The following is a 22,472-nucleotide window of genomic DNA, read 5'->3' as shown; positions in this document are numbered from 1 at the left end:
ATAGACATTCTAATTTTCTATTGGAAGGGTCTTTCTCCTCAGTTGGCCCTGTAAAGCTTCCCCTGAGGTTTGGTGAGTAACACTCCGCAGTGTGCACTACATCCCTCCCCAGCCTTGCTGGCCTGCTGACCTTCAGGCCTACTAACCCCCCTTTTATTTTTATATGGCCTCCAGGTTGAAAATCATTGCACCACAAATATCTTGTTCTGAGAAACAAAATCCAAGCGCTTTGAAGTTGTCTTTTCTCTTCTTTTCCCTTCTGTTTCTCCCCTCTCATAAGATATTTCTGAACTTGTACAGAGAACTTCAAAGGCAGCAGCCAGGGAGAGGAGCGAGGAGGAGACAGAGCTACAGAGTAGAGCGGTAGAGCTGGCCCACTTTTAGTTCCCACTCTCCCCCCCCCTCTCTCTCTCTCTCTCTCTCCCTCTCTCTCTCTCACACACACACACACATTCCTGTTCTCTCTTTCCGCTCTCTTTTTTTTCACCTTCCCCCACCTCACCGCTTACTCTCACAGCTAAATAATAAACTCCAAAAGACCCCAATTCAAAGAAACATTTCAGAGCCTTTAGTGTCTGTATGCTACCATGTGTAGTAGACCTGGGCAGTTCAGTTGAGATATGAGCATTTGAAGCAGCTCAGGCTGTGTAACGGAGAAGATCACTAGGAGCTGTGGGAGCTGTGGGAGCTGTGGGCCTAGCAGCACCATGGGGTTTATTCTCACACCCATCAGACTGATGCTTTTTGACAATTGAGGACAGTAATGTTGGTAAGCCAGATCTGGAACATTCAAAATATCCTGGAGCACCATGGTTCACGAGGCTGAAGAGGCCAATGTGAGAAGAAAAAAAAGAAAGAAAAGAAGATGTTTCTGGTAAAGAATGAGTAGATTATGGCTAACATGTTGTGGGCATGTGTTTAATGTGTTTGTAAATAAAATATGTGCTGCACTTTATACATCTAGTCCCATTATCATGATGAGAGCTCTGGGCCCCATTTGACCATAATTACTCTGTAGTTGTATTCTTCTCTTAACCATGCAAACACAATGTTGTGTGGCCCCAGGGCTACAATAAGTAAAATGAAAGTGTCAACCAGTCTGTCAAGTGCTGTACTTGAATAATCTCAAACTTATACCATTTGCTTTGATGTGAGTGTAATACCCTTGTTAAAAGCAATTATTTAGTTTATTTGTTATAATTAATTGGTATTAGATTTAAAAGGTGTTTGAATTGCAACGTTGTTAATGCATTTATTTTGAAGAAATATTTCTTTAATGTACAAGTGAATAGGTTGGTTTACTTTTTAGTGTACGTTTTGACCAATAAGGTATCTTGTTAAACTGAGGCCAATGGGAGAGTTGACCTGGTTAACAGGAAGCCTAGGAGAAAGAGACGTTGAAAGAGAGATGGAGAGACGTTATCAGTGTTGGTGAAGAAAAACTATGAAAGAAGACGATAAAAAAAATAGAAGAAAACCCATACCTACCGAGTTTTGAAGGGAAATACTGATTTGATTTTATAAGAGAGTTATTATTATTTTGTTAAGAAAGACTTAGTAGAGACTGAAGCTACTGTCTCATTGTGGAGCTATTTGACAGCCTCGAGGTTAGCCTAGCATCGTGCGAGACCTGGAGAGAATTGCTTGTGGAAGATTAACAAGTTCATGTTCCCATGGGATATCTGTTGCTGCTAAGGAGTACTGTCTGCATTGATAGCGGTGCTTGGTGTGGATCTTGTAAGGGCACCTGCACGGAACTGCTATACTTCGCTGAGGAAATATCTACGAGTAGTGAGTAACCACAACGGTGGGGTGCTTCGGGACTTCATGTGTGTCGTCATTTTTTTTTTTAGCTCCAACGCACGCCAACGGGTTTAAGCAAACTTGCCAGTAATTTGGACATGGGTTGTGGAAAATCATTGGGGGTTATTATTTTCATTTATTTTGATGTGGTACATTGAAAATGTGATAATATACATATTGAACCTTATGTCTGTTGCCTTGGTGGAGTCATTTACTGTTTCAGTGCCATTTAAATGCATGGGAAAGCATATCATTCTATCAGAAGTTAACGTTAATACCCTAGTTGTCATCCCCCTAGCGAGTTTACAATAGGGATTCGTGAGAGTCAAATTCGAGCCTGGTGAGAGGGTTACATGAGCTTTTAAAACATGCTACAATGTCACTCTGAACACAAATAAATGCAGAAAAGGAGAAGGACAGGAGGGCAAATGAAAATGCAGTCTGCCCTGTTGGTGTGAATGACCTTAGTACAGTTTTAATTCAGGAGACAATAGAGAAACACCTCTAAGGGGGATAAGGACAACTGTTTCTATTCTTCTCCAAGAGGGTAATTCAATTACTATCAAATATTTCTGTGATTTGGCAATGAGGCTAGAAGCCCAGTTCTGTTACCCTTTTGTCAGACTTTGCCATTGTTGTTTTCTCTTCGCTTTCTGTGTTATTTTGTCAGACTGGACAAGCACACTGGCGAACTAGACAGACTCACATGGGGGGGTTGAGTTACAGTTGAGTTACAACTTTTAAATCACTCAGGAATCGAGCATTATTACACTGTTAATAACTATTATTACACTTTTTCAGGTCACACTCACAAGTTACTTTTAAGAAACGGTATTGAAAACTAAACTAACTCCTGAGAGTGTGTGAGGTTTTCAGCAGTGGGAAAACAGTGGTTTGGGTCTGTATCATCTGTGTGATATCACTGACAAACATAATGCAATAAATCATCTATCCTCTGCCACTGGCCATTCCCAGCACCAAACCTTGGCAAACCTTACATCAACGCTGAGAGAGCAATCTGTTTCATTATTGGTCCGTCTGTTGCTCCACTTGGCTGGCGTTCCCTTTTTTCAAAGTGGCTCCTACGTCTGGACCTGAGGTGTCAACTCATTCAAACCCCTGTGCCCAGCTCTCCACCATTCCAAGTCAATGTCGCAACACATATGCTGTCAAGTGCATTTATCGTCTGGTGCCCAGCTCCAGTCCCCTAGGTACCCAGCAAGGTGGGAAAAGTCAGGGTGGGCAATCTAAGGTTACCCTAACTATTCAGTGACACATCCCAAAACCACAACTCCCTCTGTTTTAGCTATAAGGAACCAAGTTATTTTCCCCCCCTGATTTTTGAGAATGGTTTTCGGTGATGCTAAGGAAAAGCCCCAGAATGATTATAAAGCCTGAGCAAGTGAATCCTCTCATTCTCTCTCTCTCTCTCTCTCTCTCTCTCTCTCTCTCTCTGCCTCTCTCGCCTCTCTCTGCCTCTCTCTGCCTCTCTCTGCCTCTCTCTGCCTCTCTCTCCGCCTCTCTCTCTCTGCCTCTCTCTCTCTGCCTCTCTCTCTCTGCCTCTCTCTCTCTGCCTCTCTCTGTCAGGAGGGACAATTCAAATACGGGTCAAAAGAATACATTATTCACTCTGCAGATTATTTTTAGTAACGCACTGTTGACTTTGGAATTATTTATTTGCATCTGATGATTAAATCATGTGCATTTCAGGGAAGCCTGGGCAGAAATCTCAGGGCAAAGAGAAAGCATGGGATCTCCTGGGATAGATATTTCTATTTCTATAAATGTATCGACTTGCTACATCTCCTTTTGCAAGCTTATGGAAAACACTTGCACGTGCATGCACTTATCCACACACACACACATGCACATGAGCATACTCTCACACACACAAACACACACACAAAAGCAACGCAAAACATTTTTCAGAAACAGCAAAAAAGGGGCCTACTAATAAACTAAATGGAACCTCCTCATCAATTCGGCAAATCCCCCCCCCCCCCCCCCCCCACACACACATTACCGTAGAGGAACAAAGAGCACTTTTACAGTAACACAGGTAGAACAAAAAAACATGTTAACACAGGGAAAAACAAAACGCCCCTTCTGGTACTGAATGAATGGGGGTTTAAAGTGAGGAAGACATCTCCCTGAAGGGGACCAGAGGAATAAGATCATCATAATAAGCTGCCTCTCTTGTTATATAACATCTCACACGAGGCTGACGCACATCCAACACCACAGAGAGGGGGGGGGGGGGGGACACGTCGGCTATCAAACGCAGTGGCTCAGTGCCATGATTGTGGACTACAGGAAAAAGAGGACTCAGCACGCCCCCATTCTCATCGACGGGTTGTAGTGGAGCAGGTTGAGAGCTTCAAGTTCCTTGGTGTCCACATCACCAACAAACTAACATGGTCCAAGCACACCAAGACAGTCGTGAAGAGGGCATGACAAAACCTATTCCTCCTCAGGAGAGTAAAAAGATTTGGCATGTGCCCTCAGATCCTCAAAAGGTTCTACAGCTGTACCATCGAGAGCATCCTGACGGGTTGCATCCCTGACTGGTATGGCAACTGCTCGGCCTCCGACTGCAAATCACTACAGAGGGTAGTGCGTGCGGCCCAGTACATCACTGGGGTCAAGGTTCCTGCCATCCAGGACCTCTATACCAGGCGGGGTCAGAGAAAGGCTCTAAAAATTGTCAAAGACTCCAGCCACCCTAGTCTCTGCTACCGCACGGCAAGCGGTACAGGAGTGCCAAGTCTAGGTCCAAGAGGCTTCTAAACAGCTTCTACCTCCAAGCCATAAGACATCTAGTCAAATGGCTACCCAGACTATTTACATTGCCCCCCCCCCCCATACCTCCCCTTTTACGCTGATGCTACTCTCTGTTATTATCTATGCATAGTCACTTTAATAACTCTACCTACATGTACATATTACCTCAATTACCTCGACTATCCGGTGCCCCCGAACATTGACTCTGTACCGGTAGCCCTTGTATATAGCCTAGTTATTGTTATTTTACTGCTGCTCTTTAATTATTTGTTACTTTTATTACTTTTTTTCCCTTTTTTTTTCTTAACTGCATTGTTGGTTAAGGGCTTGTAAGTAAGCATTTCACTGTAAGGTCTACACCTGCTGTATTGGGCGCATGTGACAAATAAAATGTATTTTGATTTGATGTTCAAACCCCCCTGGTAGCCTACAGCGCAAGCATGACCACAGGTGAAGGGAATCCCATTATACAACAAGTTGTTAGTTCAGAGCTTCTCATCTCATCCAAGGTATGTGGAAGCAGATCCGTATTTGGTTTCATTCTGTTCCACTCTCCATGGGGTCGACGCTTGAACTGGTTTTCTATCTGATTAGAGGTCAACTTAATTAAACATGAAACCATGAATGCTTGTTGGTACCATTCAGTAATATACAGCACTAAAGCTTGTTCCTGCTATTATATTCACAGCTCTTCTACCTTTGCATTAAAGTTGGATAAACACATGTATATTGTCTGGCCTTTTGTGATCAATAAAATACTACAATGTACATTTCCTGTAGAAACTGCTGATTCGTTTTTGTCAGCCTCTCAGCCTCAGGACCTTGCTCAGGGACGGAAACAATAGAAGAGCCCTAATGTAACTTACAGTTAAATTTCATTCAAAAACTACCTTTTGGTCTTTTTTTCATAAGTCGACTGTTGATACAGTTTCAAAATGTTTTGCATGTCAGCAGTCAAGTTATCAAGATATTGGACTTTTAAGAAGCAGAGTGTCACCAGACACATCATCATCATGATGAGGCTAGTGACATTTTGCTTCTTAAAAGTCCAATATCTTGATAACTTTACTGCTGACATGCAAAACATTTTGGAACCGTGTCAACAGTGGACTAATGAAAAATAAATACCAAAAGATCGTGTTTGAGTGAAATGTCTCTTTAAAAGGAATGTAGTATGCTGCTGCGGGAGTAGCTAGTTGTAAACTGAGTAGAGCGGAGCAGAGTGCCAGACCGTGTCATGCTTAGTTCTGTTTAACATTTCAGGGAGACAGGGTCAGGACATGAGTGAGAGATGAGTTGATGGAGGTCCTATAGGAGATGGGGTGTAGAGTTAGAAACCACTGGCCTGTAGAAATCAGGCTTTCCCCTTTTTAAGTTATGTGCTATTATTTTGGAGGGACACATAACAATTAGCATATCTTGTATTTCTGGGAGACCAGCTATCGTATACACTTGCATGGCCTTACAGTGGCAAATAAAAGTGTGTGAACCCTTTGGAATTACCTGGATTTCTGTATAAATTGGTCATCAAATTTGATCTGATCTTCATCTAAGTCACAACAATAGACAAATATAGTGTGCTTAACCTGTTAGGAATAGGGGGCAGTATTTACACGTCCGGATAAAAAAACGTACCCGATTTAATCTGGTTATTAATACTGCCCAGAAACTAGAATATGCATATAATTATTGGCTTTGGATAGAAAACACCCTAAAGTTTCTAAAACTGTTTGAATGGTGTCTGTGAGTATAACAGAACTCATATGGCAGGCAAAAACCTGAGAAGATTCCTTACAGGAAGTGGCCTGTCTGACAAGTTCTTGTTCTTCTTGACTCTCTTTATTGAAAACTGAGGATCTTTGCTGTAACGTGACACTTCCTACGGCTCCCATAGGCTCTCAGAACCCGGGAAAAAGCTGAATGATGTAATTCCAGCCCCTGGCTGAAAAACATTAGCGCCTTTGGTAAGTGGTCTATCAGAGGACAATGAGACTGAGGCGCGTGCACGAGGCGACCCCATGTTTTTATTTTCTCTCTCTTTGTACTAAAACACAGATTCCCGGTCGGAATATTATCACTTTTTTACGAGAAAAATTGCATAAAAATTGATTTTAAACAGCGGTTGACATGCTTCGAAGTACGGTAATGGAATATTTAGAATTTTTTTGTCACGAAACGCGTCGGGCGCATCACCCTTCTTTACCCTTTCGGATAGTGTCTTGAACGCACGAACAAAACGCCGCTATTTGGATATAACTATGGATTATTTTGAACCAAACCAACATTTGTTATTGAAGTAGAAGTCCTGGGAGTGCATTCTGACGAAGAACAGCAAAGGTAATAACATTTTTCTTATATTAAATCTGACTTTGGTGAGGGCTAAACTTGGTGGGTGTCTAAATAGCTAGCCCTGTGATGCCGGGCTATCTACTTAGAATATTGCAAAATGTGCTTTCACCGAAAAGCTATTTTAAAATCGGACATATCGAGTGCATAGAGGAGTTCTGTATCTATAATTCTTAAAATAATTGTTATGTTTTTTGTGAACGTTTATCGTGAGTAATTTAGTAAATTCACCGGAAGTTTGCGGGGGGTATGCTAGTTCTGAACATCACATGCTAATGTAAAAAGCTGGTTTTTGATATAAATATGAACTTGATTGAACAAAACATGCATGTATTGTATAACATAATGTCCTAAGATTGTCATCTGATGAAGATCATCAAAGGTTAGTGCTGCATTTAGCTGTGGTTTGGGTTTATGTGACATTATATGCTAGCTTGAAAAATGGGTGTCTGATTATTTCTGGCTGGGTACTCTGCTTGTAAAGCCTTTTTGAAATCGGACAGTGTGGTTAGATTAACGAGAGTCTTGTCTTTAAAATGGTGTAAAATAGTCATATGTTTGAGAAATTGAAGTAATAGCATTTCTAAGGTATTTGAATAACGCGCCACGCGATTCCACTGGCTGTTACGTAGGTGGGACGAAATCGTCCCACTGGCCCTAGAGAAGTTAAACTAATAACACACAAATTATTGTATTTTTCTTGTCTATATTGAATACATAATTTAAACATTCACAGTGTAGGATGGAAAAAGTATGTGAATCCCTAGGCTAATGACTTCTCCAAAAGCTAATTGGAGTCAGGAGTCAGCTAACCTGGAGTCCAATCCCTGAGACGAGATTGGAGATGTTGGTTAGAGCTGCTCTGACCTATAAAAAACACTCACAAAATGTAAGTTTGCTATTCACAAGAAGCATTGCCTGATGTGAACCATCCCTCTAAAAAAAAGAGATCTCAGAAGACCTAAGATTAAGAATTGTTAACTTGCATAAAGCTGGAAAGGGTTACAAAAGTATCTCTAAAATTCTTGATGTTCATCAGTCCACGGTAAGACAAATTGTCTATAAATGGAGAAAGTTCAGCACTGTTGCTACTCTCCCTAGTAGTGGGTGTCCTGCAAAGATGACTGCACGAGCACAGTGCAGAATGCTCAATGAGGCTAAAAAGAATCCTAGAGTGTCAGCTAAAGACTTACAGAAATCTCTGGAACATGCTAACATCTCTCTAAACAAGAATGATGTTCATGGGAGGACACCACGGAAGAAGCCACATTGCTGCACGTCTGAAGTTTGCAAAAGTGCACCTGGATGTTCCACAGCGTTACTGGCAAAATATTCTGTGGATAGATGAAACTACAGTTGAGTTGTTTGGAAGGAACACACAAAACTATGTGTGAAGAAAAAAAGGCACAGCACACTAACATCAAAACCTCATCCCAACTGTAAAGTATGGTGGAGGGAGCATCATGGTTTGGGGCTGCTCTGCTGCCTCAGGGCCTGGACAGCTTGCTATCACTGATGGAAAAATGAATTCCCAAGTTTATCAAGACATTTTGCAGGAGAATGTCTTAATAAACGTCTTCTGGAGTGGCCCAGTCTGAGTCCTGACCTCAACCCGATTGAGATGCTGTGGCATGACCTTGAGAGCAGTTCACACCAGACATCCCAAGAATATTGTTGAACTGAAACTGTTTTGTAAAGAGGAATGGTCCAAAATTCCTCCTGAACGTTGTGCAGGTCTGATCCTCAACTGCAGAAAATGTTTGGTTGAGGTTATTGCTGCCAAAGGAGGGTCAATCAGTTATTAAATCCAAGGATTCACATACTTTTCCCACCCTGCACAGTGAATGTTTACACGGTGTGTTCAATAAAGACATGAAAACGTATAATTGCTTGTGTGTTCTTAGTTTAAGCAGACTGTGTTTGTCTATTGTTGTGACCTATATGAAGATCAGATCACATTTTATGACCAATTTATGCAGAAATCCAGGTATTTCCAAAGGGTTCACACACTTTTTCTTGCCACTGTCTGTCTTTTTCCATTTTGGTCAGTATGCTATCCATTCCTCTCTCGATGTGTTTGGGATGGAGTGTGTGATTGATTTCTCCTCCTTCTGTCTAACACAGTTGCAGAGCACCAGCAAAATGACAAAGAGGGGCTAAACTTACCGATTCCACCTGGGCTTTTCTGATACTCATTAAGAAAAACGAGACTTGTGTCTTGGGGGTGTTATTCTATGTGGGTGTGTTATGTTTGCTATTTCGTATACTGGCAGTAATGTCATTTGTCCCTCTTCAGTCACCGTCCAGAACAGGCCACCGCAAAGATGGTGGATAAATGAAGATGTCCCACTCAGGCTGTTTACCATTGGGGGAAAAAATGGCCAGTTCCGGTCTGCTTAACAGGGTTGCTCTCCCAGAAGCACCAATGCATTAGCAGCTGGGTCTGGTCTGCTTAGTTCATCGACTGTATATGAACCAGAAAAATTGAGGGAGAGAGATGTCTCGCTTCTTCTTCCGTTTCTGGCTCCGCACTGAATAGCTTAGCAACCGCGTGACCCAGCATGACAAACCTGAACGTGGTTAGTCAGGGAATCCTGCTTCGAGCGTACTGCATTTCCTGCTTTCTAGATGTAGCTACTTTATCTTTGATGAAGGTTGTGTTTGTGCTAACGTTAGCACACGAATGTGAGGATATTTCAGTTGGAGAAAAAACCCAAGCCGTATATGAAAAATGAATCTCGTTCTTTCCACATAACATTTGCGACAAAGTCTTGCATATATTATTGTCTAAAAACGTCTGAGGCGCTTCATGCTAATGGTTAGTTCGGCTGTCTGTAAATAAATTAGGTTTCAGGTTGATTCTGGTGAGCGATTGGAGAGTGTGCACTGCAGCACATCGGGCAGCTGTGATCCGGATGATTTGATTACTGCCAGCCGTGATTAGAATGTGCCAGGCAGTGGTCCCGTGTGGGCAGGATTGAAATCAAAACCCAACCTTCATTAAGTTGTCACATCCTCAGGTCCACAAATCTCACAAAACTCTGTTTTAGAATATATTGACTATATGAAATGATCCTACTTACACATGTTAGTACATTTTGGCACAGAAAGAAACTTTTGGGACGAATATTGATGCAACATAGGCCGTATTCAACCAGAGAAGTTGTTTTTGCATTCAGTTGCACTTTAAAGGAGCATTCGCCGGAGACAGAGTGGAGCAAGACAGGCAGTTCAGAGATCCTGTCAAAAACTCACTAAGAAAAACTGAGAAAAGATGTGTATTCCTTTTCTCTCGTCATCCAACTTTTCTGCCCACGATGTAACTGCAGTAGGGATAATGAGAGAACAGTACAGTTTATGGTTTTGTATAGTACAACATATAACATTGAGCTCTCCTGACTGAAGAGGAGAATCATGATGGTACTCCCCATGAGGAAGGTCATGGGCACTGAGAAGAGCAGCTGGTCCTCTTTGTCCTCTTCCCAGGGCCGGCCCGCTGTTGGCACCACGCTCTGCCAAAGCACTATGCCACGGCCCAGGATACAGCAGCTGATTAAACTATCATCTCCTCAGTGGTGAGAGCGTTAGCCCCATAGCCAACACTATCAGGCCACTCACCTGTACACAGTGTAGCAGATGCAGCCTCATCGCAAGGCTATACCCTGTACTGAGTTGGAGCTGATCCAGCAGCCACTGGGAATGGGAAAGGGCCTCAATTGCAAATACATACAGTGCCTTCAGATTCAATCACAAAGACTAGGGAGGTTTTCCAAAGCCTCGCACAGAAGAGCACCTATTGGTAGATGGGTTAAAAAAGTAGATATTCAATATCCCAATCACTACAAAGTTACAGGCATTATTCCTAACTCAGTTGCCGGAGAGGAAGGAAACCGCTCAGGGATTTCACCATGAGGCCAATGGTGACTTTAAAACAGTTACAGAATTGAATGGCTGTGATAGGAGAAAACTGAGGATGGATATACGTCATTGTAGTTATTCCACAATACAAACCCCTAATTGACAGAGTGAAAAGAAGGAACCCTGTACATAATACATGCATCCTGTTAGCAACAAGATACTAAAATAATACTGCAACAAATGTGGCAAAGCAATTTACTATTTGTCCTGAATACAAAGTGTTATGTTTGGGTCAAATCCAATACAACACAATACTGAGTACCACTCCATATTTTCAAACATAGTGGTGGCTGCATCATGTTATGGGTATTCTGTAATCGTTAAGGACTGGGGAGTTTTTCAGGATAAAAAAGAAGCGGAACGGAGCTAAGCACAGGCAAAATCCTAGAAGAAAACCTGGTTCAGTCTGCTTTCCACCAAACACTGGGAGATGAATTCCCCTTTCAGTGGGACAATAAACTAAAACACAAGGCCACATCAACACTGAAGTTGTTGACCAAGAATATAGTGAATGTTCATGAGTGGCCGCCTTACTGTTTTGACTTGGCAAGACCTGAAAATGGTTGTCTAGCAATGATCAACAACCAATTTGTGTCACGGTTGTCGTAGGGTAGAGACCAAGACGCAGCGGGAAAATGTACACTCATCTTCTTTTTTTTGGTGAAGAAGGAAAACAAATCAAACACGTATACGAAAACACAACGCCCAATAACAGGCCGGTAAGGCACAAAGCTATACACAGCACAATCTCCCACAAACTAACAGGTGAAAACAGGCGACCTAAGTATGACTCTCAATCAGCAACAACGATGTACAGCTGTTCCTGATTGAGAGCCACACCAGGCCAACAGAAATACCACACTAGACCAGCCCCCTAGAAATACAATACAAGAACATACCCAACTACCCGGCACACATAAATCAAACACCCCATCTTACATAAATACATATCTAATAAACCCCGAACCACTTAAATCAAATACCCTTTCTACATAGATACACCACCAAACCCAGAAACACTCTACACAAAATAACCCTCTATATAAACACATAACCAAAAACATGTACAACAAATACCCTCTGCCACGTCCTGACCAAACTACAATAACAAATAGGCCCTTTACTGGTCAGGACGTGACAATTTGACAGAGCTTGAAGAACTTTGAAAAGAATAATGTGCAAATGTTGCACAATCTAGGTGTGAAAAGCTTTAGAGACTTACCCAGAAAGACTCACATGTGTAATTGCTACAAAAGATGATTCTGACATGTATTGAATAAGGGGGTTGAATACTTATCTAATCAAGATATGTTTTATTTTTATATATATATATTTTTTACAAATGTTAACATTTTTCTTCCACTTTGACATTACAGAGTTTTTTGTGTAGATCGTTGACAAAAAAATTACAATTAAATCAATTTTAATCCCGCTTTATGTGTGCACTTCTGGATGAATACCAGCATTGATAGCTGCATGCATGTTTTTCTAATTTCATAAAAGTGCATAGTGAGTGTCCTGTCATCCTAAGAGTATGGAAATATTATTTAATGGATTCTCTGTTCCTCCATCTTGCTGATGGTTGAACATTCTTCCAACCAAACAAACTGACTCTGCTGATCAGAAAGGAGAGCGGACAGATGAAGAAAACAACAATACAAACAGAAAAAACTGCTGATATTTTTCTGCTCTCAGTCTGCTGACTGTTGAGGTATTCTTACTCCCATACGTTTGTGCGTATCTCATGAGTCGTTTTCGACACCCACCATCTCAAATTGTTCTGAAAACATTTATGTGGTTAGACACAGATAAGATTAGTATCCCTGAAACATTATTTTGTTGAAAGTTTATTTGAACTTTGAGATATTAAGCTTATTGATTGCACCCAAATTGTCCATTTCAATTCATAGGATTCATATCATATTCAATAAATATAGTACCCAACATCCGATTTGGACCAAACATTTTCTTAACAATGACTAATACGATGTCATGTATTCTCTGGGAATTTTGAGATGTTTTTTTCCCCTCTGTTCAGAGAAATTAGCCATTCAAGTTTGAATGCATTTCCCTCCATAAATCACTGTGAAAGTACCGGGTTTTGCATACTATGTGCTGCTCTTCCGACTGTTACTGCCACACAATTTTATACAGTTTTCTGGTCTCTTGTATTTATTAAATTGATCACAATATTTTTTTTCAACTTTGGGTAGAAAACCAATAGCTTTTGCTCATGATGAAAATACATTGTGTGGTCATCCGCACAAGTCAAGCCAGTCCTCCATGAAAGCAATTCAGTTTGTCATTCTCTTAGCAACCTAATGCTTTAACCCACTCTTCTCGAATAGTCCAACAAATGACAGCTCTCAGAGAGGGCTATCCCTATGACGCAATTATCATATTAAGACATTTCCTACAAGACCTAAAATGGGATGGAGAAATGGGCTAGTGACTAAAATGTTGTGAAAACCCTAATAAAACAATACAATTATAAACCATTACAAAGCAGTCTTGTGTTTTTCAATAAAATGATTAGTGACATTTACCATTAAACCCAGCCCAATACATTACCATTACAGTGCTTTCAGAAAGTATTCACACCCCTTGACTTTTTCCACATTTTGTTGTCTTACAGAAACAATTAAAATGGATTAAATTGAGCATTTGTTTTGTCACTGGCCTACACACAATACCCCATAATGTCAAAGCGAATTATGTTTTTCTAAATTTTTACAAATTAATAAAAAATGAAAAGCTGAAATGTATTGAGTCAATAAGTATTCAACCCCTTTGTTATGGCATGCCAAAATAAGTTCAGGAGTAAAAATGTGCTTAATAAGTCATATAATAAGTTGTCTGGACTCACTCTGTGTGCAATAATAGTGTTGAACCTTTTCCTGCAGTGGGCTAAATCAGGCTCACACAGAGTGTTTCTTGGTAGTCTTAAGCACATCTACTTTGAAACAAAAGTATTCACCTCACACACATGGTTATGGGCTTAAAAAAAGAAGACATCTGTACCATGTCAGATATAGAGTTGAAATGTATTCAATGTTGAGTTGAGACTGAAATATAACAAAACCTTTTCATATAGAAACACCAGATTTTTGGTGGGTTTATTTAAATAATTTGTATTAATTATGAAATTATTAAAAACATTAATAACATTCCACCCATGAGGCCACTAGAGGGCTATTTGGTCATTTGACTGCAGGATATGGCTACCTCATATCTGTACCATAAACAATTATCTGTAAGGTCCCTCTGATGAGCACTGCATTTCAAACACAGATTCAACCATAAAGACCAGGGAGGTTTTCCAATGCCTCGTAAAGAAGGGCACCTATTGGTAGATGGGTACAAAAAACAGACATTGAATATCCCTTTGAGCATGGTGAAGTTATTATTAACACTTTGAATGGTGAAAAGAAGGAAGCCTGTGCAGAATAAAAATATTTCAAAACATGCATCCTGTTTGCAACAAGGCACTAAAGTAATACTGCAGTACATGTGGCAAAGCAATTAACTTTTTGTCCAGAATACAAAGTGTTACAGTATGTTTGGGGCAAATCCAATACAACACATTACTGAGCACCACTCTCCATATTTTCAAGTATAGTGGTGGCTGCTATGGGTATGCTTGTAATCTTTAAGGACTGGAGTTTTTCAGTTGACAAAAATGACAGAATGGAGCTAAGCACAGGCTGTCACGCCCTGACCTGAGAGAGACGTTTTATTTCTCTATTTTGTTAGGTCAGGGTGTGGGGTGGGCATTATATGTGTTGTATTTCTTTGTTTTGGCTGAGTATGGTTTCCAATCAGAGGCAGCTATCTATCGTTTGGTCTACTCCTTTCGACGACAAAATCCTTCAGGAAAACCTGGTTTAGTCTGCTTTCCACCAAACACTGGGAGATGTGTTTACATTTAAGCAGGGCAATATCCTAAAACACAATCTCCACTGGATTTGTTTACCAAGACAGTGAATGTTCCTGAGTGGCATAGTTACAGTTTTTACTTAAATCAACTTGAAAATATATTGCAAGACCTGAAAATGGTTGTCTAGCAATGATCAACAAACAATTTGACAGAGCTTGAAGAATTTTGAAAAGAATAGTGGGCAAACGTTGTACAATCCAGGTGTGGAAAGCTCTTTGAGACTTACCCAGAATGACTCACAGCTGTAATCGCTGCCAAAGTATTGACTCAGGGGTGTAAATAGTTACGTAAATGAGATATTTCTGTATTTCATTTTCAATAAATTTGCAAAAATGTCTAAAAACATGTTTTCACTTTGTCATTATGAGGTATTGTGTGCAGATGTGTGAGAGAAAAATATTTAATCAATTTTGAATTCAGGCTGTAACACAACAAAATGTGGAATAAGTTAAGGGGTATAAATATACTGAACAACAATATAATCGCAACATGAAAAGCATTGGTCCCATGTTTCATGAGCAGAAATAAAATATCCCAGGAATTTTCCATTCACAATTTGTGCACAAATTTGTTTGTATCCCTGTTAGTGAGCATTTCTCCTTTGCCAAGATAATCCATCCACCTGACAGGTGTGGCATATCAAGAAGGTGATTAAACAGAATGATCAGAACACAGCTGCACCTTGTAATGGGGACAATAAAAAGCCACTCTAAAATGTTCCGTTTTGTCACACAACACAATGCCACAGACGTCTGAAGTTTTGAAGGAGCATGCAATTGGCATGTTGACTGCGGGGATGTCCACCAGAACTATTGCCAGAGAATTTAATGTTAATTTCTCTACCATAAACCGACTGCAAAGTCATTTTAGAGAATTTGGCAGTACGTCCAACTGGCCTCACAACCGCAGACAACAACGTGTAACCACGCCAGCCCAGGACCTCTACATCCAGCTTCTTCACCTGAGGGATCGTCTGAGACCAGCCAACAGGACTGCTGATGAAACTGAGGAGTATGTCTGTTTGTAATTAAGCCCTTTTTGGGGGGAAAAACTCATTCTGATTGTCTGGGCCTGGCTTCCAAGTGGATGGTTCTGGCTCCCAAGTGGGTGGGCCTATGCCCTCCCAGGCCCACCCATGGCTGCGCCCCTGCCAAGTCATGTGAAATCCATAGATTAGGGCCTAATTAATTTATTTTAATTGACTGATTTCCTTAAACGAACTGTAACTCAGTAAAATATTTTTAATTGTTGCATGTCGCGTTTATATTTTTGTTCAGTATACTTTCTGAAGGCATTGCATTTGGGATTTTTACCATTGAAGACCATAACATTTAAACCATTAGAACTCCTGTAGCCAATTGGTTTGCTTGTTCACAAGGAATGGTCTAACTAATCAAAACCTTTATTGAAGGGAATAAACTACACACACTTGGGCCATTTCCCAGATACAGCTTAAGCCTTAGGCTGTCAACCCAACACTAGCAGATCTCTGTTGGTGTGTGGGCACACTCTTAGAAAAAAAGGTGCTATCTAGAACCTAAAAGGGTTATTCGGCTATCCCCATAAGATAACTCTTTGAAGAACCCTTTTGGGTATCATGTCGGGTTCTACACGGAACCCAAAAAGGTTCTACCTGAAACCAAAAAGGGTTCTACCTGGAAACAAAAAGGGTTATCCTATGGGGACAGCCAAAGAACCCTTTTGGAACTCTTTTTTTCTAAGAGTGCAGCTAGTTACACAGATTGACTTCATTGAGCAGATTAGATTCAAGAGAAGGACAGTTTGTATGTGTTTGAATTGCTTTCATGGAGGACTGGCTTGAATTGAAAGGATGATCACAACATTTATTTCCATCTTGAGCAAAAGCTATGGGTTTTCTACCCAAAGTTGCAAAAGGTTCCATTTAATACATGGATAAAAGGATGTGGCAGTAATAGGAGAACAGCAGCATGTAGTGGGCAAAACCTGGTACTAATTCACAAAGAATACATTACATAGTATGAATAAACAATACTCCAAGCCACAGCTTCATATAACTTGTCAAACATAGAGAACTGATACTGTATACTGGCCATTGGGGTGGGCTTGGTGTGGAGTTGGGGCATCCACGGGTGGCTTTCGACCATTTATTTGGATCCCTGACATCTTAGTCATTGTTAAGATGTGGTTTGGTCCAAATCGGATGTTGAGTATTATATTTAATGAATATTATACAGTGCCTTCAGAAAGTATTCACACCCCTTGACTTTTTCCACATTTTGTTCTATTACAAAGTGTGATTAAAAGTGATTTTAAATTGTAATTTTTTTGTAAATGATTTACACAAAATACTCTGTAATGTCAATACATGTTAGAATCTCCTTTCGCAGCTATAACAGCTGTGAGTCGTTCTGATTAAGTCTGGAAGAGCTTTGCACTCTTGGATTGTACCATATTTGTCCATTATTCTTTAAAATATTCTTCAAACTTGGTTGTTGATCATTGCTTGACAGCCATTTTTAAGTCTTGCCATAGATTTGCCGATTTAAGTCAAAACTGTAACTAGGAACATTCAATGTTGTCTTGGTAAGCAACTCCAGTGTATATTTGGCCTTTGTCACACCCTGATCTGTTTCACCTGTCTTGTGCTTGTCTCCACCCCCCACTAGGTGTCTCCCATTTGTCCCCATTATCCTCTGTATATTTATAGCGGTGTTTTCTGTTTGTCTGTTTCCAGTTCGTCTTGTCTCGTCAAGCCTCCATGTTTTTCCGTACTCCTGTTTTTCTGGTCCCTGTTTTCCAGTCCTCCTGGTTCTGACCATTGCTGGCTGCCCTGAGCCTGCCTGCCATGCCATTCTGCCTTCCCTGACCTCGAGCCTGCCTGCCATCCTGTACCCATCTGACTCTGACCCGGTTTACGAACTTCTGCCTGTCCTCAACCTGCCTCTTGCCTGCCCCTTGCCTATTAATAAATATCAGAGACTCGGACCATCTGCCTCCTGTGTCTGCATATTGGTCACATCCTGTGACGTTATAGCCTTGTGTTTTAGGTAATTGTCCTGCTGAAAGGTGAATTTGTCTCCCAGTGTCTGTTGGAAAGCAGACTGAACCAAGTTTTTCTTTAGGATTTTGCCTATGCTTAGCTTTATTCCATTTCTTTTTATCAAAAATAACTTCTGAGTCCTTGCCAATGACAAGCATACCCATAACATGATGCAGACACTACCATGCTTGAAACTATGAAGAGGTACTCAGTGATGTGTTGTGTTGGATTTGCCCAAAACATAATGCTTTCTATTCAGGAAAATGTCATGTATTTGCCAAATGTTTTGCGTATTACTTTAGTGCCTTATTGCAAACAGGATCCATGTTTTGGAATATTTTTATTCTTTACATGCTTCCTCCTTTTCAATCTGTAATTTATATTAGTTGATCCTTCCTCAGTTATGTCCTACCACAGCCATTAAACTCAGTAACTGTTTTAAAATCACCATTGGCCTCATGGTGAAATCCCTGAGCGGTTTCCTTCCTCTCCGGCAACTGAGTTAGGAAGGGTGCCTGTATCCAGGGGCGGAAATCCCGGGGGGGACGGGGGGGACACGACCCCCCCATCCTGGGAAAAATCTGATTTGTCCCCCCCAATATATCACTGAAACATAACTATGTAATTTAAATAATATTAATAATACACAATGAAAGCAATTGTGCTGATTATAGACACTTAATAGCTCGTTTTTAAGTTTCAAAAGATTGCGACCCCCCCCTCTTTGCCTCACAATGGTTTGATCCACTGCCAGTTCCTTAGCTTGCGAGGTAACGTAGAGGTCGTATCTACTGTCTGAAAGGCACTCAATGCACGTAACTGACGTGAGGTTAATCCAGTCAATCGCGCACACACACTAGCTGAATATGCAGAGCTAGCGCGAAAATATTAACTATTAAGCTAGCTAGTACCTATTCCATTTATGTGGCGTCGTCAAAGATGGAATCTTTGCTATCGTCAATTTATTCCAAGATCAGCATGCATGTAAGTTAGTGCTTCAAAGTCCCTGTGATAAGGTTAGCGATAAACTGAACAGAACTACACTCTCTTCTACCATTGTTTTAAATATATTTAATGGTCTCGTTGCAAAAGCTAAATTGTCGCAAGGGAACTTTTATTTATATATTTTATTTCACCTTTATTTAACCCGGGTAGCAAAGATTATAGCAAACACCACTGAATTGGTGCTCGCTAGCTTTGCAAATTCAGCTATTGTTAGAAGCCAGCCAATATGAAACAAACGATTACAATTACAAAAGGTTGCAGCATATGTTGTGTAAATGGTGAACTCATACAGCTGTCAACTCTTGTCACTGCAATCCGTTTCACATTTGCTAGCTACCTTTTAGATCGAAGCCCATATAGAATGATAGAAGATAAGATGATAGAAGCCCATCTCCTACTGTAAATAACCTACATACTGTGTGTGTGTAGCCAACCAGGTAGAGAAATGGCAGAAAAATGGCAGAAAAAAGACGGACATCAGAGTATTTTTCAGTACACCAAAACGCAAAGTAAGAACCCTAGTAGCCTAATATCTCAAAGACTAGTTGATAAAATGTTCATAAGAAAGAAATGAAATTCTAATGGAAATGTTTCACAATGATGTCATTAGGCAGAGCAGGCAACAGATGGCACACAGACAGCAGAGTTGGGGACAGATATGCAGGGACAGACTGGCAGAGACAGGGAGTCTCAGGTAAGTTTGTTGAGTCTTTGTTTGGCAACATTATGAAAGGTTCTCAATTTTTTTAACTTGTAAAATAGGAACATAATTGGAAAATGCCATGGATACCCCCACTCTCAACTTAAACTGGTGACTGAACTAAGATTTGTTAAAGGCAATGGTATTGCTGTTGTGATTAGTTGTGTAGTTTTGGGTACCGGTAGTTAGGAGTACGGCAAACACCTTATTTCTTTGGTTCCTCAATATACATTTACCATATTAAACGTAGGCTATGTGTTACAGCACTACTTTTGGTGTCCCCCTCAGGAATTGCTCTTGAGAAAATGTAATGTAATTGTCCCCTCCAAAGTTGATATCAGATTTTCGCCCCTGCCTGTATCATTTGTAGTGACTGGGTGTCAAGTCACATAAGTTGCATGGACTCAATAACAAAAGTGTTAAACATGATTTTCAATTACTACCCCATCTCTGTGCCCCACACATACAATTATTTCTAAGGTCCCTCAGTCGATCAGTGAATTTCAAGCACAGATTCACCATCCAAAGTGTAATTAATAACTGCACCATGCTCAAAGGGATATTCAATGTCTGTTTTTTGTTGTTACCGCTCTACCAATAGGTGCTCTTTGCGAACCATTAGAAAACCTCCCTGGTCTTTGTGGTTGAATCTGTGCTTGAAATTCACTGATCGACTGAGGGACCTTAGAAATAATTGTATGTGTGGGGCACAGAGATGGGGTAGTAATTGAAAATCATGTTTAACACTTTTGTTATTGAGTCCATGCAACTTATTATGTGACTTGTTAAGCACATTTATACTCCTGAACTTATTTAGGCTTGCCATAAAAAAAGGGTTGCATACTTATTGACTCCAGACATTTCAGCTTTTCATTTTGAATTAATTTCTAAACATTTATAAAAATAGAATGACATTTTGACATTATGGGGTATTGTGTGTAGATCTGTGACACAAAATCTAAATGTAATCCATTTTCAATTCAGGCTGTAACACAACAAATGCAGAAAAGTCAAGGGGCGTGAAAACTTTCTGAAGGCACTGTATGAATCATAAAAATTGAACTGTCCAAATGTGTCAGAGTTAAAATTGTCTTTCAACAAAAGAATGTTGCAGGAATGCTTATCTTATATTTTTCTAACTACATAAACCATTTCAAAACAATCTGAGATGGTGGGTGTCTTGCTGAAATGAAATGGAACGACCCGCATTGATGAATTTATAATCCACTCTGGGAGGTCCTTGAGGTATAGATCTGAGTGGGAGTGAGTGAATTAAGTTCCATAAACGACCTGTTTTCATTTCCCCCTACTTGTTTCTTCTATTTATCAAGAGGGCAACTCTCTATGTGGTCAGGTCATGGTTGAAGGAATGCATCCAACCAACAGAAGGAGGCCTTTTGTAGTGTGTTGGTTGTTTTTGAGACTGATTTGTTGAGCAAATGAATGCTTCATCTGCAATCGCTAGAGCTCAATGTGGGTCAGTGTGGCAGCCTATAGGATATGTGTCTTCCTTCCACAGTTCCATGACTCATGACTGAGTGACAATGGAAAATTACATGAAGTCATCCAACTTCCACTCCCAGTAAGCCCGGAGAGTTTGGAATCTGTGTAGGAATGTGGAGTGAAAATGATTTTGTAGCGAGGTGAATCTAATCTGCCTGTAGATATAACCCATCATCCTTAGCAATAGCAACAGCACAAGCAGCATGTTGCAATTTTTTTGACAAGGTTGTTTGCATGTAACTTGTAACCAGCAGATCCATGTGTTTTCAGTCGCCTGTGACATACCAGTGAAAATCAAATTCCCCAATATATTAATGTACGGAAACAATATTGTGTAACTGAGTTTCCAATGGTTTTACGTACCACATAGGAGCTGCATCCAGGCACAAGTCTTGTAGACGGTAGCGGTGTTGCAGAAGAAGAAGAGCGCCATGCAGGCGATGCAGCCCAGAATCAGCACCATGGACAGAAACACGAAGACCGACGCCGCTTTGAAGGCGCCGGAGGGGATGGAGCTGAACTCGGCGAAGCTACCCGTGCAGGTGAGCTCTCGGTTGGGCGGTCCTCTTCCAACGCACTGGTGGAACAAGCCGAAGTAACCCACCTGCGGCGTGCTCACACTGTCCCCGATCCAGTAGGGCTGAATGAAGACCACCACGTTGATGATGGCAAAGCATATGGTGAATATCGCCCAGAGTACCCCGATGGCGCGGGAGTTCCGCATGTAGTTATCATGGTAAATCTTGGCGGCTTCTTGTGAAGGCAACATGTTTTCCACTATACTGTAGCTTTCTTTTCGTTATTTTAATGACTCACTCAGTCTTTGCGCGTCTCCGTTTGTGAAAGCTGTGATTGTAAATGTGGTAGCAGTGTAGCTATTCAGAATAAATCCATTATTAAAATACGTTGATTTATTATTCTTATTGACTAGCCTTTATTTATTTATTTTTGGCTACCATATCATTGTAGATTCAACCTGCGAACCTACAAGCCTACACATTGTTGAATAGATACATGTATGTATCATAAAGGTAATTCATAATGTATCGTTCCTTAGAAAAGAGAAGTGGAGTCCGAAATAGGATATTTCACAGTAAAACGTGTTTGCAATATCCTCAACCAATGCTATCTTAAAAATATGTCCTTTAGTATCCTCATCCAAGCCCACCAGAAATGATAAGCTTTTGCCTAGTGCCAGTGGTGGATCCCCCGTTTACGTGTAGCATCTGAGGCATCCGTGGAGGGCTTCTTTGAGCTGGAGATATCGGCGCACAGTCCCTAATTATAGAATTTACATCCAATTTTGAGAAAATGAAAACGTCAACTATGACCAGTCCGAGCTCGCGAAACCGACCTCCTCCGCCGCCACTCCATTATTGGGATTTTCCCTATTTGTCTCGCGCCCTCTTCCTGCCTCTCCCCTCGTCGTCCTGTCTCTCCGTGGATCTCTCGCGCGC

The 22,472-nt window shown here is 40.8% G+C and overlaps 1 protein-coding gene across 2 annotated transcripts in view; it reads right to left on the bottom strand.

Annotated features, from left to right (window-relative positions):
- Window positions 1–22,460, bottom strand: part of LOC106566978 (LHFPL tetraspan subfamily member 4 protein) — a 30,909-nt gene extending 8,449 nt beyond the window's left edge. For both annotated transcript variants that reach the window (XM_014135688.2, XM_014135689.2), the window contains exon 1: window positions 21,379–22,460. In XM_014135688.2, the coding sequence (XP_013991163.1) occupies window positions 21,379–21,784 (406 nt within the window). In that variant the 5' untranslated portion in view covers window positions 21,785–22,460. The remainder of the gene's footprint in view (window positions 1–21,378) is intronic.
- Window positions 22,461–22,472: the final 12 nt, after the last annotated feature.

The sequence above is a fragment of the Salmo salar genome, chromosome 13, assembly GCF_965601325.2.
Source record: "Salmo salar chromosome 13, fSalSal1, whole genome shotgun sequence".
Lineage (NCBI taxonomy): Eukaryota > Metazoa > Chordata > Actinopteri > Salmoniformes > Salmonidae > Salmo > Salmo salar.
The sequence above is the reverse complement of the archived record's forward strand: the minus strand, read 5'-3'. Positions and strand labels throughout refer to the sequence as shown.